This window comes from Blennius ocellaris (genome assembly GCF_963422515.1).
Source record: "Blennius ocellaris genome assembly, chromosome: 17".
Taxonomy (NCBI): domain Eukaryota; kingdom Metazoa; phylum Chordata; class Actinopteri; order Blenniiformes; family Blenniidae; genus Blennius; species Blennius ocellaris.
Genome location: NC_137666.1, coordinates 14,830,417 through 14,844,483, shown reverse-complemented (window position 1 = coordinate 14,844,483; position 14,067 = coordinate 14,830,417). Strand labels below are relative to the sequence as shown.

The 14,067-nt window shown below is 41.9% G+C and overlaps 1 protein-coding gene across 3 annotated transcripts in view; it reads right to left on the bottom strand.

The window, feature by feature from the left end:
* Positions 1-519: 519 nt before the first annotated feature.
* The window catches only part of col12a1a (collagen, type XII, alpha 1a), a 56,101-nt gene continuing 42,553 nt past the window's right edge, over positions 520-14,067 (bottom strand). For 2 of the 3 annotated variants that reach the window (XM_080513467.1, XM_080513468.1), the window contains 15 exons: positions 11,551-11,709; positions 11,204-11,281; positions 9,690-9,776; positions 9,194-9,247; positions 8,796-8,891; positions 8,415-8,468; positions 6,685-6,738; positions 6,342-6,395; positions 5,664-5,735; positions 5,255-5,290; positions 5,086-5,152; positions 4,810-4,992; positions 4,523-4,600; positions 3,395-3,565; positions 520-1,400 (listed from right to left, as the gene is read on the bottom strand). In XM_080513467.1, coding sequence (XP_080369593.1) covers positions 1,252-1,400; positions 3,395-3,565; positions 4,523-4,600; positions 4,810-4,992; positions 5,086-5,152; positions 5,255-5,290; positions 5,664-5,735; positions 6,342-6,395; positions 6,685-6,738; positions 8,415-8,468; positions 8,796-8,891; positions 9,194-9,247; positions 9,690-9,776; positions 11,204-11,281; positions 11,551-11,709 — 1,392 coding nt within the window. In that variant the 3' untranslated portion in view covers positions 520-1,251. Of the gene's footprint in view, positions 2,346-3,394; positions 3,566-4,522; positions 4,601-4,809; positions 4,993-5,085; positions 5,153-5,254; positions 5,291-5,663; positions 5,736-6,341; positions 6,396-6,684; positions 6,739-8,414; positions 8,469-8,795; positions 8,892-9,193; positions 9,248-9,689; positions 9,777-11,203; positions 11,282-11,550; positions 11,710-14,067 lie in introns of all 3 variants that reach the window. The other variant, XM_080513469.1, reaches the window with a different exon arrangement.

Genomic DNA, 14,067 nt, shown 5'->3' with positions numbered 1-14,067 from the left:
GGCTTTTTTTCCCCTTCAGCCAGGAGGCTGCTGAACCTTGGGAGCTTTTTAAGGACGAAGTATCTTGTTCCTGCATCGTCTCGTGACATGAATGTTTTGCATGTACACTCACTTCAGGTGTTTATTGTTATGTATTCATCTATTCCTGGCTCAGCCGGGTAGACCCCTGATCTGAACTACCTCGAATGGAATAAATAAAGTTGTCTGGGTCAAAAATCAGTTTGCTGAAACAACTAGAGAGAAAACAAATGCAGTCCAGAAACACACTGCAGAGACTAAACAGTGACTGATGACTTTATGATGCAGGCCCACAGAATCAACTGTTACTCTTTGACACTCCCATCAACTTCTCATAGATGTCTGATTTGATCTGGGAGTTTAATTTGAAAAAGGGTCGACATTTCTTGCAATTTCTCATCAGATGATGCAGTTGTTTCACAGGCTTGAAGTCCCCCACTTGCATACAAAGGCAATCAAGAGTTGGGTATCAAAGAAAAACTACAGAGCCACAAGAGATGCTACATTTTCAGTAGTTTTATTGAAAAATGCCTCTTCTGTTTCAGAAATAAATAAGAAAATAAGGCTGTGTGGAATTCACAAAATGTGCAGTTAAAAACAAGAGAAAAGCAATCCTATGTCCATAGTCTTGCAACCAAATCCAAACTGCATTGACAGAGAACAACAACTATATTCTGACTTAGAAATCCTCTCTAAATATACAACACAATCATGCAATTCCACCTTTGGTAACAAAACAAAATGGGTTTAGTTATTATTGGGTTTACAGGCCATACAAAACATACAAAATTTTTTGGGGACTAAAAAAAAAAAGAAAAACTAAAAAAACTAAAACTTTTCTTTTTGGAAAAAAAACCAAAACAAAAAACTACCAATGGAGTATCTGAAACAGCTTGACACATTGACATGTGACAAAAACAACATGGGCAGTTTGAAAAGTGTTTGGAAACCTACACACTGAACTTCTTTGGTTTTCACACAGTTAGTGCATTACACGTGAGAGTCCGATAAACAACTGCAGTTATATTACAAGCAGACACTTAAGGGAAACACTTAGCAAGCACACAGGTTTGTAACATGTTGGTTTTTACTGCTGAACTTTTTGTCACGTCCAAAAAAAACAAAAAACAAAAAAATATATATATATATATGCTCAATTTAACCAGGGGCATCAAACCCATGAGAGTACTAGCTTTGTTTGAAGCTGATTCAATAATTGACTCCTTACTGCAACTACGATGCAACTCTTTCTGTTTTGTCTCGTGGTAGTGATCTCTTTCCTCGAGGGACTCGTGACAAACCGGGTGATTGCATTGTCTCAAACTCTCCGGCCGGCTCCACAGGTATAGACGCTACCGCAGGGTCGGGCTGGTAGCGGGTGGCTAGAAAAATATTGGGGGGGGGGTGATTTGGCCAATCAAGGAATTCTCCAACTTTGCACATGCACAATTCAAATGATAATGCCCTGTGTCAAACTACTGCTAAACTTTAACGTACAAATGAAAAAAAAAAAAAAGAAGAAAGAAGTTTGAAATGCTCTGATGACATTCACAAAAAGAAAAAAAAACCCATCAAGGTATTAATATGTAGTAAAATAACCAGCTGATACTACAATACACACTTGGAAATGGCAAGAGAGCAACATTTAGCACCTTTTTGACCAAAGTAAACAGTCAAACAAACGACAACAAAAAAAAACAAAACGATTAAAAGTACAAGTGAAACATGCTTCAGTCTGGACCAGAGCTGTTTAAGTCATAAACAGAGGTTATGCTGGTGGTAAGTAAGCAGAGGGTTATGAGGCACAAGCTCAATACAGATGTTAACTTGATGTTTAGTGAAACGTCCTGGTTCATACAATCATTTACAAGGCAAAAAAACCAAAGAAAAAAAAAAAAAAGGTTTATTTACATGTATCACCTCTACATTAACGTTGTTTTCAGTTATGAAATCCTCTTTGTTAGTAGCTGGTTTCGGGTGGTATTTGTTTGTACATGCTCCTTCCTTCGTAGAAATGCTCAGTCTTTGTTTTGGGTTTTTTTTTCCTAGTTTCCAACCGCTCGTGGTTCAAGATGCAAACAGGCCAGCAGGTTGCCATCACTGTAGCTTGTAGCTGTGAGATGATGTTAGTGCCAGTCCGCTCCGTTCTGCTTTTGGTTTGTTTGTTTGTGTTGTTGTTGTTTTTTTTTTTTGCCTTTCGTAACATTTGTTTGAATGTTCAATAATTATGTCCTTGGTGATTATCCTTACGTGCCCAATAGCAAGTGGGCAAACATCTCAAAAACAGGACTTCAAAGTGTAAAGCGGCACAGATTACTATGCCATACCTGCAAACAGTGCAAAGAAGGTGTTAGTTTTCTCTGTGGAACAAAGTTATTAGCAACTTATTTAACGTAACGTGAGTCATCATACTCTAAAATGCATCACATGCCAGGTTTTTCAAAATTGGACTTCGAATGTATGGAGATATATTAATGTAGGAGTTCTCTTTAGTTTCGGGTTTGGCTGAGCAATATTAGCTCAGCACATACATTCTGTCAAGCATTGGTTTTATTCACAAGATAAAAAGGTGAGTTTGGGTTTTGATGAAGTTGAGAAAGTTTTGTTTGGCTTCTTCGACAAAAGAGGGGGAAAAAAATGTTGCATTCAATTGGTGGATAAATTCATTTTAGAGATATACATTGTACAAAATTATGCATTACATCATCTACTTGCTAGATAATAAACTTAATGCAGCCACTTGATTTAAATATTTTGGCATCTGAGATTCATGCAGCTAAATATCCACATACATGTAGAAAGTTCCAGACAAACAACTTTAACACTAAAAGAGTCACCTGATTATGAAAGAGTTTTCCAGGCAGATGTGTATAGTTATATCTGTACCAATATAGGTAGAGTATTTTCACTATTATTATACTGGACTCAAAAGATTTCAGTTTAAAAGTATTTTCCTGGAAGAGAGTGTAAACTAATTTTTTATATAAAGTTTCTTTTTACCTTATTTACCTGACGAGCAGCTGCAAATATTCTAACATCATTTTCAACAGCTCAAAAAGAAAAGTTTATAGGGATGTCTTATCTGACACCTAACTCCTGTTAAATAAGCAGATTGTGATTGATTCGTTCAGTCTCAATTAAATTCATACATTTTATTAAATCATAAAGCCAAACTTGCAAAATGTTCTGATTTTGAATGGAACTCAATTATTTTTAACATGATCTAAAAGCTGGATGTAATCCCCCAGTCCCTACATTCATATCTCCATACATTAGCGGCCAGGTAGTGCAATCAGTTGCAAATGTAATTAGTGTGCATACACTTAGTGTTTCTTCCGTGTAGTGCCATGCAGAACTTAGACTGGACTGAGCGTACCTGTGTATCCTTGTCCATTGTAAGGAATACCAACACACTGAGAGGAGTCGCAGTATCCAGGGGGTCCGGGTGGCCCCCTCACCCCCGGAGTACCCTGACGACCAGGAGGGCCACGAGGCCCAGCGGAGCCAGAAGGACCTGGGGGTCCTGTTCGCGATTCTCCTGGTGGTCCTGCGCAGCGAGAGAAGCATAGAGAGAGAAATGGGAATGAGGCCAATTGGAAAGGAGTTTTCCCAGAGTGAAAAACCTACTGACATCAGCCACGAACCTCCTGTGGAAATGTTGGGAGTAATGCGCGGCTGCGGCACGCTCATTTCAATTTTTCAATGGTTCAATTAAAAAGCGGCGAGATGTACTTCGTGAGGCTGTGCGGAGTTAACCTCGGCCCCGTCTGTCTAGACGGTAGAAACTCGGCATGGAATTTTTTTCCCCCTGTATTTTTCTCTCTGTTAAGTGAGCCCATGTGTTGTCCATGAAGCCACCAAAGAAAGCTCAGGGTCCAACCATCTGATTCTCACACACCAGTGAGTCACACACACTGTGCACTTCTCAGTTGTTTCCCCGCTTCATTCACAGAAGCAGACATCAAACAAGTTTTCCTGCTGTTTGTCAATCCCTTCCCTGGGGAAAGAATGCCTTCTGAACTCTTTTGAGAGAAAACACTGAATTATTATCGTTATTTGCAACTGCATCACAGCTTTGACCGGAGGCAGTCTGAAGTCCAGAAACAGAAACTGTCATCTGAATAACGAGAATAAATGCCTTCCATTTGCTGGAAATGTGTTTGGAGGAGTTTTTCATGCACACATGACATGAATCCCTCGGAAAGGAAAGTACTGGGAATATGTCTGGAGGGTCTCCAAGAAATGTATGCACTGCAGCTGCTCAAACCAAGGTGCCACAGACACACACTGCAGGTAAATTTCAGCCTCGGGCTGGAATGTGTCGTTTTAATTGGACTAATGGGAGTACTCCGTGTCTGAGATAAAGGGCCACAAGGAAGGTGAAGAAGCTGTCACAGTCAAGTGTTTTCAGTGGAAAGGATGGAGTTGTAAAATCGGAGGGAATCCTTCGTGTGTTCTTCACTGAGGTGGAAGATTTAACTAAAGACCAAACAGATTTAGTTACCTTGTGGCCCCGTTCCTCCTCTTTGTCCTCGGATGCCAGTCCCCGCAAGTCCTCTCTCTCCCTTCTCTCCTGACAAACCTACAGAAAGGACCGAGAATAAATCAGATTTGCACACATGAAGGGTTTGGAGGTGTTTCCAATCAATGAAAATGAGTGGAAAAATCATGCAGAAGGACAATCGAACCAATGAAATGCATGTTTTTTTCATGGTTGCTTGGACTCAGCCTCCTCAAGCTAATTCATCTCTGACGATCAATCCATCATTACAGAGAAGAACAATGAAGCACCTCTTTCTCCCTGACTTCCAGGTTGACCTGGGTTTCCAGGGAAACCAGTTCGACCAGGTTGCCCAGGCTCTCCGCGGTTGCCCTGGTTGCCAGGGGGGCCGGGGGGACCGGCCGGCCCCGGAGAGTTGCTGCGATATCCGGAGGGAATCTGGTTGAGAAGCATGTCAACTCTGCTCATCTGGCCTGCAAAGACAAAGTCAAGATCATTTAAATGTTGGATACTGCGGATCCTTCAAGGACAAATAGAGAAGTTTGGTCGGGGAATGTTTGGCTCACTGTTCACAAGCTGCTCGCAAACTTGTCTGGCAATAGAGCGCATCATGTTCTGGGATGCAAAGTCTCCCTGGAAGCACAAACATTTGTATGAAGACATGTTGTGACTTCCCTCATCAACAGAATATCATTTGCACATCAGAATTCCAATTAAAAAAAACTATATACACACCCTTTCTCCTTTCTCTCCTTTAACGCCAGCAGGTCCCTGTTGATGAAACAAACAAGGTCAGAACAAGGAGTTCTCTAAACTTTGCTCAACAAAACGATATATTATACCTCATTATGGATGAAAAAGCCGAAGACAGTTGTTTTTACTATGGCTATGATCAGAGTTAATGGGATAGTACAGACTGGAATTCATCAAAGTTTAGTCAAGATACTGTTTTGAAACGACTTGAATTGGTTTTGATGGCCGCAAATACACCAGATAAACCCAGAATTCAACAAATATAGACATTTATTTTTATTTGACTTGCAGAGAGTGCAGTATGTAACTGTCTGTCATTTTCAGGCAATTAAATGAATGAAAACTCAAGTTAAGCCTTATCAATGCTTGAAAACTGGTGAAATCGACTTACTGGGTTTCCTGTATCACCCGATTTGCCTGGTTTTCCAGTAATTCCCGGTACACCTGGGTTTCCAGGGCTTCCCTAAAAAAAAAGGAAAAATTAACAGAATGAAGTGGTGTTTAGTATAAATGACTGCACAATGAATGTAATTGCAACGTTTAACTCCTGCTCCCTGAGTGGTTGTGTAACAGGCTTTAAGTTGGGATCCATGCTTTTGACATCTGCAGAGGGAAGGTGGGTGTGTGTGGGGGAGGGCACAAGCTGCCAAGAACACCAGAGAGGAGATGGAAACACACACACACACACACACACACACACACACACACACACACACACACACACACACACACACACACACACACACACACAACTGCTAATAGCTCCTGGAGCACTCAGGTTGGTATAGTGCATGTGAAGTCTATGCTGGGACGCTGCCTGTTGGCATGTTGGCTGGATTAAGTACGTTCAGACGTCCACAAGCCGCAGCAAAAGAAGAAAATGAGAAGCGTGCACCCTCCTCGTAACGGGGCCTAAAGACTACAGTCTACTTTTTTTATGCGGCGTTCCAGTAGAGTGCATCTGTGGAGCCGGAGGTGTAACTGTCGTAGACGTATCAGGAAATAAAGCACACTCCGAGGCGTATTTATTTGGCTCAATTCTTCACAACACAAACACATACACACTCACCATGGGCCCTGGCGGGCCTCTGGGTCCAGATGGTCCCTCCTTTCCTGGTGGCCCCTAAGTAGAAACAACATACAATCACACATGCGTTACAACACACTGGGGACCCCATCGGTGCAATACATCAGTGTCACGGCCTCATATTGGGTCCAGCTCTGACTGCGTCCTTTTGAAAGACGTCAGGCTGGATTGTTCCAGGTGACAACATGCAACTTCAACACCATAATACTCCTGTTGAGTGAAACTGGAGATCTTGCAGAACGGACTGGCTTAATAATGTGTATGGGTCCATTTACAACTTTGAACACAGTGTGCACACGATGCAGGGGTTGGAGGTGGATCTTACCCGTGCTCCGCTTGGTCCAACGGGGCCCAGAGAACCGCGTGGCCCTTGAGAACCCTGGGAAAAAGCAGACACACTTAATCAAATCTTAATGATGAAGAACAGGATATTTATGTAGCTCCCTGATGCCTCTGCTGACCTCGGATTTACTGAAAAGATTCTGCAGTTTCCACCTTCTTCAGCCAACCATAACATATCATTTTGCCTGTAAAAACTGGAAAATATTCCCTTTGTAGCCCGTCATGTGATGTCTTATAGAAATGTGCATATACAGTGCTATTGCAAAGTGAATTAAGCAACACAATTGTGCCAATGAGCCCTGAATATTACAGTGGGACTTTCTCCCATGTCTGAATTTGCTTATTCAGAAGCCAGAATAACCAATGATGATGTTTTCTCCGGTTCAATGGTGGGAGTTGGCTGAATGGCTTCAGCTGGATGAATGAAGGGATGTTCGGCCAAGAGATGGCTATGCAATACCAGCCCACTCAAAATTGCCCTTCCTAACAAAGGATTTCCACATGGATATAATGGCTGTAGCTAGAGGGATAGACACTGAGCTGCTGCAACTATGCAGTTCGACATCTTGGATTGTTCAGATCGGAGGAAGGAACCATAATGCTGCGTTGATCATATTTGGTGACTTACACATTCTTTTAATTGAACTATGATGAAATGATGTCAGCTTCAGAATACATGACTCTGAAGTTGAGCTACACTTGGAGAAATGGGTTGCTTTTCTAAGAATTGTAGAAAATGAGAAAGTCATGGAAAACCACACTTTTGTTTTGAACTTCTCAAAATACCACAAATGCTGAAGTTTTGGGCTGTAGTTTGATTAGTACCAGTCATTGTGCCGGTCTGATACATTGAAAATAAACTATGACACCATGCTCCATCACTGTAAACACTGTCAATGTCATCCATGGGAACGAGACAATCTGTTTGTTTACTCACGTCCAGTTCATCTAGGTACTATTTTGGTAATACAGTGTTATATTATACTGTATGACAGTAACATTCAAAGCTCTAAATACATTTTTTAGGACTCTACTGAGACTTGTTTTTTAAGGATTTTAGAAGCAATGAAATATGTGATATTTGGGTTAATTTTTCTTAACAGATACTTCATTTCTTACGAAAACAGAAGAGATCAATATAATAGAGTTTCTACTGCTTTTAAAAAGTCAAAACATTTAGAAAATGTTAGTTTTTTTTTCAAAACCTTTCAAATCACTTCCAATAACATCACTGCGATGAAAATTTCAATATTTCAGTGAGTGCTCTGCAAAGGGTTAAAGAGTTTTGAGCTGTAAATCACTGTAATAGTGACTTTATTTGACATTCGTTTACATCCAAGACGCCAAGACAACTTTTACTATAAGTCAAAGATGCTCAAACTCCAGACAGACTGCGAGGCTCTACAAAGTCACAATCATCTCCAATTACGTGGCTGGAGAAGAACATGTTCCATTCCCCATTTCCCCTTCGGTAACATGAGTGCACGCTTCATAATAATTTAACTGCATCACTGGCCTTCTCCGGGTTGTCAATCAACAGGCTGATTTGAGAGTGTGGGACTCCCCGAGGATGGCATGGTAAGCCTCCCACTCTGAGTGTGGTTTCAATCTGGCTGTGTGGACTGGATCTAGATTCCAGTAGCAAACCCCGCTCTCCATGGATGCTCTCCTGTTTCCTGTTCATAAACCGCAAAATGTGAGAGGAGTGCTTACTTGCGTGCCGCGCAGGCCGGGGTCTCCAGGATCTCCCTTTGGTCCTTGGCGACCCTGAGGATGAAGGAGGAAAAGAGCAGTTTGCCGTTAGCTCCGGTCTTTTGTTCTGTCCATTTAGCTCGTGATTGTGATTGATAACATGTTTTGACAAGAACATCTGCAGGTAAAGGAAATAATGAAGTATTCTGGCGGGCTGTCTGGAAGTAGTTGGGAGTATAATAGACTTTGACAATGGTTATAAATTCAGCACGCTGGAGGATCTGCATTAGAGATTATGGCAGCTCTTCAACACCTTCCAATTTTACAACAACTTTGTCAGTGTGTGTCGTATGCGCCCATGCAGGCCTGGACATTTCCCTCTGGTAGTGTGGATTTACTCACAGGCTCTCCAGGCAGAGAGAGTCCGTTGGGTCCTTGTGGACCTGGTGGTCCCATGGCACCTGGAAGTCCTTGCTCACCGCGTGGACCCATTGCACCCTGAAGCAGATGCACAGGAAGACACCAAATGGTTACAAAGAACAATCGTAATCAGACCTTCAACTACTCACATTTACTTGTGTGAAAATATACAGTCGATAACTGAATTCAGATGTGTGCGGTTCTCTAGCGAAGCTCTCACCGCTTCGGAAAACACCGAGATACAGAGGAGCTTGAGCATCGACGATAAGGTCAATGTGGTCCAGTCATGCAAGTTAATGAAAATAAATGATGACGTAATGGTCCGTCCAGCAATGATAACGATCTGTAGCGTGCTCAAAATGAAGACAAATTGAACTCACAGCACTGCCAGAATCTCCTCGATCTCCTCTTGGTCCTTTAGAGCCTGGGCTGCCCTGAAAAGACGGGGGAGGAAGAAACGGAGTGAGGGCCGATTCCAGACGCGCTAAAACCCCAAGGCATACAAAATCCTTGTGGGGGCTTAGTGAGTTTACCAAACGCTCATATTGCAGCCTTCTCCACGAGACTTCTCCACTGTTGTTCTTTCCAACAGGCATTTATCTTTTGACACTTCTCCCAAAGCCCACACCACTTTGCGTGCCGCCGTCCTCATCCTGAAGTTGCTCTTTACAGAGGAATGGAGCGGGAAATACAGCTTATATAATAGACATCCTGAGCCTGCTCGGCAACGTGAGCAGAGTGCAGTATGGCTTTACTATCAACCTCGCCCGCGAGGTGTGACTTCCGAGGAAACACTTTTATCAAGTCAACGAATAGAGAAGAGAAGTGAGGTGAAGACAGATGAGAAGAAGGGACAGTGGTGGGAGTGTTTCATACCTGATGTCCAGGAGGCCCCTGGGGGCCGATGCTGTCCTGCGTGCATGTGCAGGAGTGGGGGAGGGAGGGACACTTGGCCTCGTCTCTCTGAAAGGCACAAAAAAGTAAGACGGAGAGGAATGAATGTCGCTGCACATTTCAGAGCAGATTTATCGCAGAGACTGTGGGAAGGTTTTGTATAAAAACAATGAAGATGTATTGCCGCTGTAGAAGCCGATGGACTGACACGATGCACCGAGGATCACCGAACACACGCTATCGGTGTTACGGTGAATGTGGAATATAGTTTGCACAAAGAGATTTACCGTGTCTAAAAATGTTTTGAAATGTGTCAGCCTTTAGCAGAAATGCTACCGTTATTGTTGCAAGAGGCATTTCCTCAGCTCGCTCCCTACAGCTTTTATTGGCAGACATTATCATAAGCTATCCTCTTGTTTTGCCCTTTCTAAAGCCTGGAAATATTTCTTGAATCTCTTCTGCTGCCCTTTTTTTTCCCCTACAGCTTTTTTTTTTTTTTTTGACAGATTCCTCACACAAGTGAATTTCTGCTCAATTCAGATTAATTTGCTGTGTCGCTCCAATATGATTGATAACTTCCTCCACCAACACGTCCAACTCGGTGGTGTCGCATATCATCCTGTGTTAGTGGGGACTCGGCGCTTCATCCAATTACTGGCAAACGCAAAAATAAACACGAACATGACACTGTTTCCAGCAAAGTCTTTTTTGTGTAAACAGGGCCTACTGCATGCAAAACCCTCTTCCAACTATTCCTCTTTGCGTGGGATATCGCTCATTGTATTATTCTCAGTTACAACTGCAGGAAGCAAGCAAGACCAAAACTGAGGTAATTTAGTAATGATAAAACATGGCATCCTGACGGGGTCTTGGAAGCTTACTGCGTTGACTTTACTGAGACTTTCTAAGATGAGGAAACATACAAACACTACGAAGATCATAACAGATAGCTCAGACAAATGTGACGACAACCAGCAACTTGGTGCTTTGAGGAGGAATTCTCAACGGCAGCTGTGAGTCTGTATTTTTAGACACGAGTCGTCAGCATAATGAGTTACATAGCACTGAAATTATTGACATGATGTATTAATATCTGAAGCCAATTACAGATGAATTACTTATAATTGGCCAAATGTGCCTGCATCCGGTATTTACAGAGCTGAATGAAAATAAATGTGATTTACTGGATGCTTGTTGATGTGAAGCAGCATTTGTTTTCATGTCATTGTTTGGGCATGCTGGCAACAGTCCGATTAGCGCAATTACACAGGATACAAGGTTCTCTTCAGTCGAGTTCCAGCACTTTCTTTTCAAACTGCCATCTCGTCATCAGCATTGCATTTCAACGAATGTATAGTCACTGTGTCCCGCCTATGTTTACTTCTATATACAGAATGTGATTATTGGCTGCTTTTTATTAGTATTTAAAAGAACTGCATCATGTACCTTGATATGATTGTTTGTGAAATGATACCAATAATGGATTTTGTTCTTACTGTAGAAGGCAGGTCGCAGCATCTGTCCCGGCTGATCCAACTCAAGCTGCAGACAATATCGAACATCTGGAGCTGGAACTGCTCGGCAAAAGAAAGGGTGTTACAAATGACTCCAGCTCACACTGAAAATGTGCATTGTTGGAAACTGACAACAAGAGGATCCTTAGAGAAATGGAAGCATTGTAGGGCTGTATCCACCCGGCATTCACTGGCAGCCATTGAATTCAATTTACGCAAGAGGCTTTTTTTTTTTCTTGAATTGGTTGAAAAGTTGAGAGAGATGCTTATCCAAGCATGTTTTTCCGAGTTTTTGCATTTTTAACAAGTCAGAGGTCTTTTTCACTCACCGTCGCCGACTTTCTCCTTCCGCCTCCAGATTTGATCATCTTGCCAAGCACCTCGTAGCCATCCAGAGTGATGTTTCCGGCCTCCTTGATGGGCTTCTCTGCCACCTCTTGGCAGTCCACGTTGAGCTTGACTTTTTCCGGAGAGACGGTGATGTGAAGCTGTAGGAGAGGGTGGGTGGAGCGAGGGCACCATTAGAAGACATCCTTGTCCCCGGCTGCCAAATTTGTAGCAGTACAATTACTTGGCAAATAGTACTGAGAACATTTGAGATTTTGAAAAGCTTGGCTTGGCTGTGGTTTCAGGGTTGGAGGAGACAAGGTTGCCCTTTAAAAGAAAATCAAGATTCTTTAAGAAAGTGCAACCATAAGGCCAGAAACAACCACACAGAAGCTTTATAAGCTCTGTTGTCTAGAACTTGAAAAGACTGATACTCTGTTCCACATAATTGCTAGAGAGCATATTGTTTAGTCTTTGGAGAATCAAGTTAATTATAGATTCTGATATTGCCTCAGTGCGGTTACTGATTTGGCCTGAGACTGCTCTTTGATGCCTCCACAGATGAATGCACCATATGAACAAAAAAAAGGAAGTACACCAGCGTTGGCCTCTTCTTACAGCATTATGGTGCTGTAGTGAGTGATTGTATAATAACACAGAATGACAAAGTGCCAGATTATGAAGTTTCCTGTCCAGAAAAACCAGCTCCACATCTTGAAACAATATCATTTGTGGTGTGCCATCTAAAGTCTTACACTTTCCATACTTTTCCTTCACAGTTGCAAATTTTCCTTCTCTTTGCAGTCAGACAAGCTTTCTTTATGTCAGGAAAGGCAAACTACCATTTCTTTCTACTCAGTTCACAGACCACAGACGAGGCTGTGCTTCTTGGCCACCAATCACAAAATTACAGTTGACTTCCTTGGCAGAGGAACAAACTGTCTGGTTGACCAAAAAAAGAGAGGGGTGTCGTTTATCCCAGGGTCCTGGCTTGGATATAATACCCCATGATGCTCGGGAGGGCTTACCGAAACAACTTTGGATGGCAGCCTGGGATGGTCAGTAATGAGCATGTACACATTACCTCACTGACCAATAAGTAAACACAATAATAACACTTCAGTCTTTGGAAAATAAGGTTGCAGAAAAACTCGCTTTCGAGTGACCACTGCTCCCTCACATGATTATACTTGCTGCTAAAGTGATGAATTCGCTCTGCAGCAAAGCGTCGACAGACGAACAACTTTCATCAATTCATCAATTGTCCACACAGAAGGTTTCAGTGTGCTCCACTGTGTCAACACTCCACAATCAGAGGACATGTGGTACGATTTCAGCCGGACACCAGCTCCAACACACTTGATATATTTCCACCATTTCCATCAGATTAGGTTTTATTGTTTATGGACCCATCCCTGGTGTTCCTTTATTTTTCTAAACCTTATACCTTGAAAAACTCATACCTTCATTTAAGGAATTCACTAATAAGTAGGTGTGGTTGTCCTTAAAAGATTTTTTCCCATAAATAAATGTAATCTGCCCTGAGATGTATTCTCATCTAAGAGTAAGGCCATATAAAATAAAAATACAAAGGGAGAAATCAATAAGTAAATTTGAGATTGTGTCTAAAAGACCAAACATCAGTGAGGGTTTTGGCTCTTTGCAGACTTACATTCACGTCCTCCTTAGTCTTAATTAGCATATGCATATATTGGCACAACCTTCACATCCCTGAAAGGAAAGTTTGAAATATCAGATTCAAGACTTCTCACCCATGAGATTAATGGGTTTTTTTCAGGAAATTATTCCAACTTTAAAGTTACACTGATGTAAATGCTTCTACCAACGTGCCTCTGAGCTTTCGAACCTATGGAAAATATCTTCGTGACATTACTTAACAGGAAAGTTGCCTCTTCGGTCTCCCACTACTCAAATGTAGGAGGGGAGTCCCCAGCGGACTCGTGCGTGGCTCGCATCTGCTATAATCATAAGAACTTTCCCACATGTCTAACGAGTGCTGTACTGTAATCTCTCCAGCCCCGGTTCCTATTTATTAACTTGAGAAGAAAAAGAGTTAAATCTAGAAACACGTTCTGACCAAACACGTTAAAGATTTGTAGAAGACTTGTCCCACACTTGAAAAAGTTTTATTCGAATTATCAAAAGTACAGCCAGGTTGAGTATAAAATATCAAAATTGACTTTGTTCATTTGGAGGATCTTTTGGGGATCAATTTCTAAATATACTACACTAAACCTTTGAATTTGCATATATTGATCCAAGAATTCATTATGTCTTACAGGAGTGTACAATTTCACCAGTGAATCACTGAATTAGTTAAATTCACAGTAATATTGTGCCAGATTTTTCCCTCCTGCCATTCACACAAAGCCTGGCTTATGGTCACTCTGGTTTATGGTGTGTTTGTGCGAGCTAAATCACCCAGGGTGGTCATTCTGTGAAAAAAACCCAAAAAACATGGACAACGTGCTGAAAAACCACCGACAACATGCAGAAAC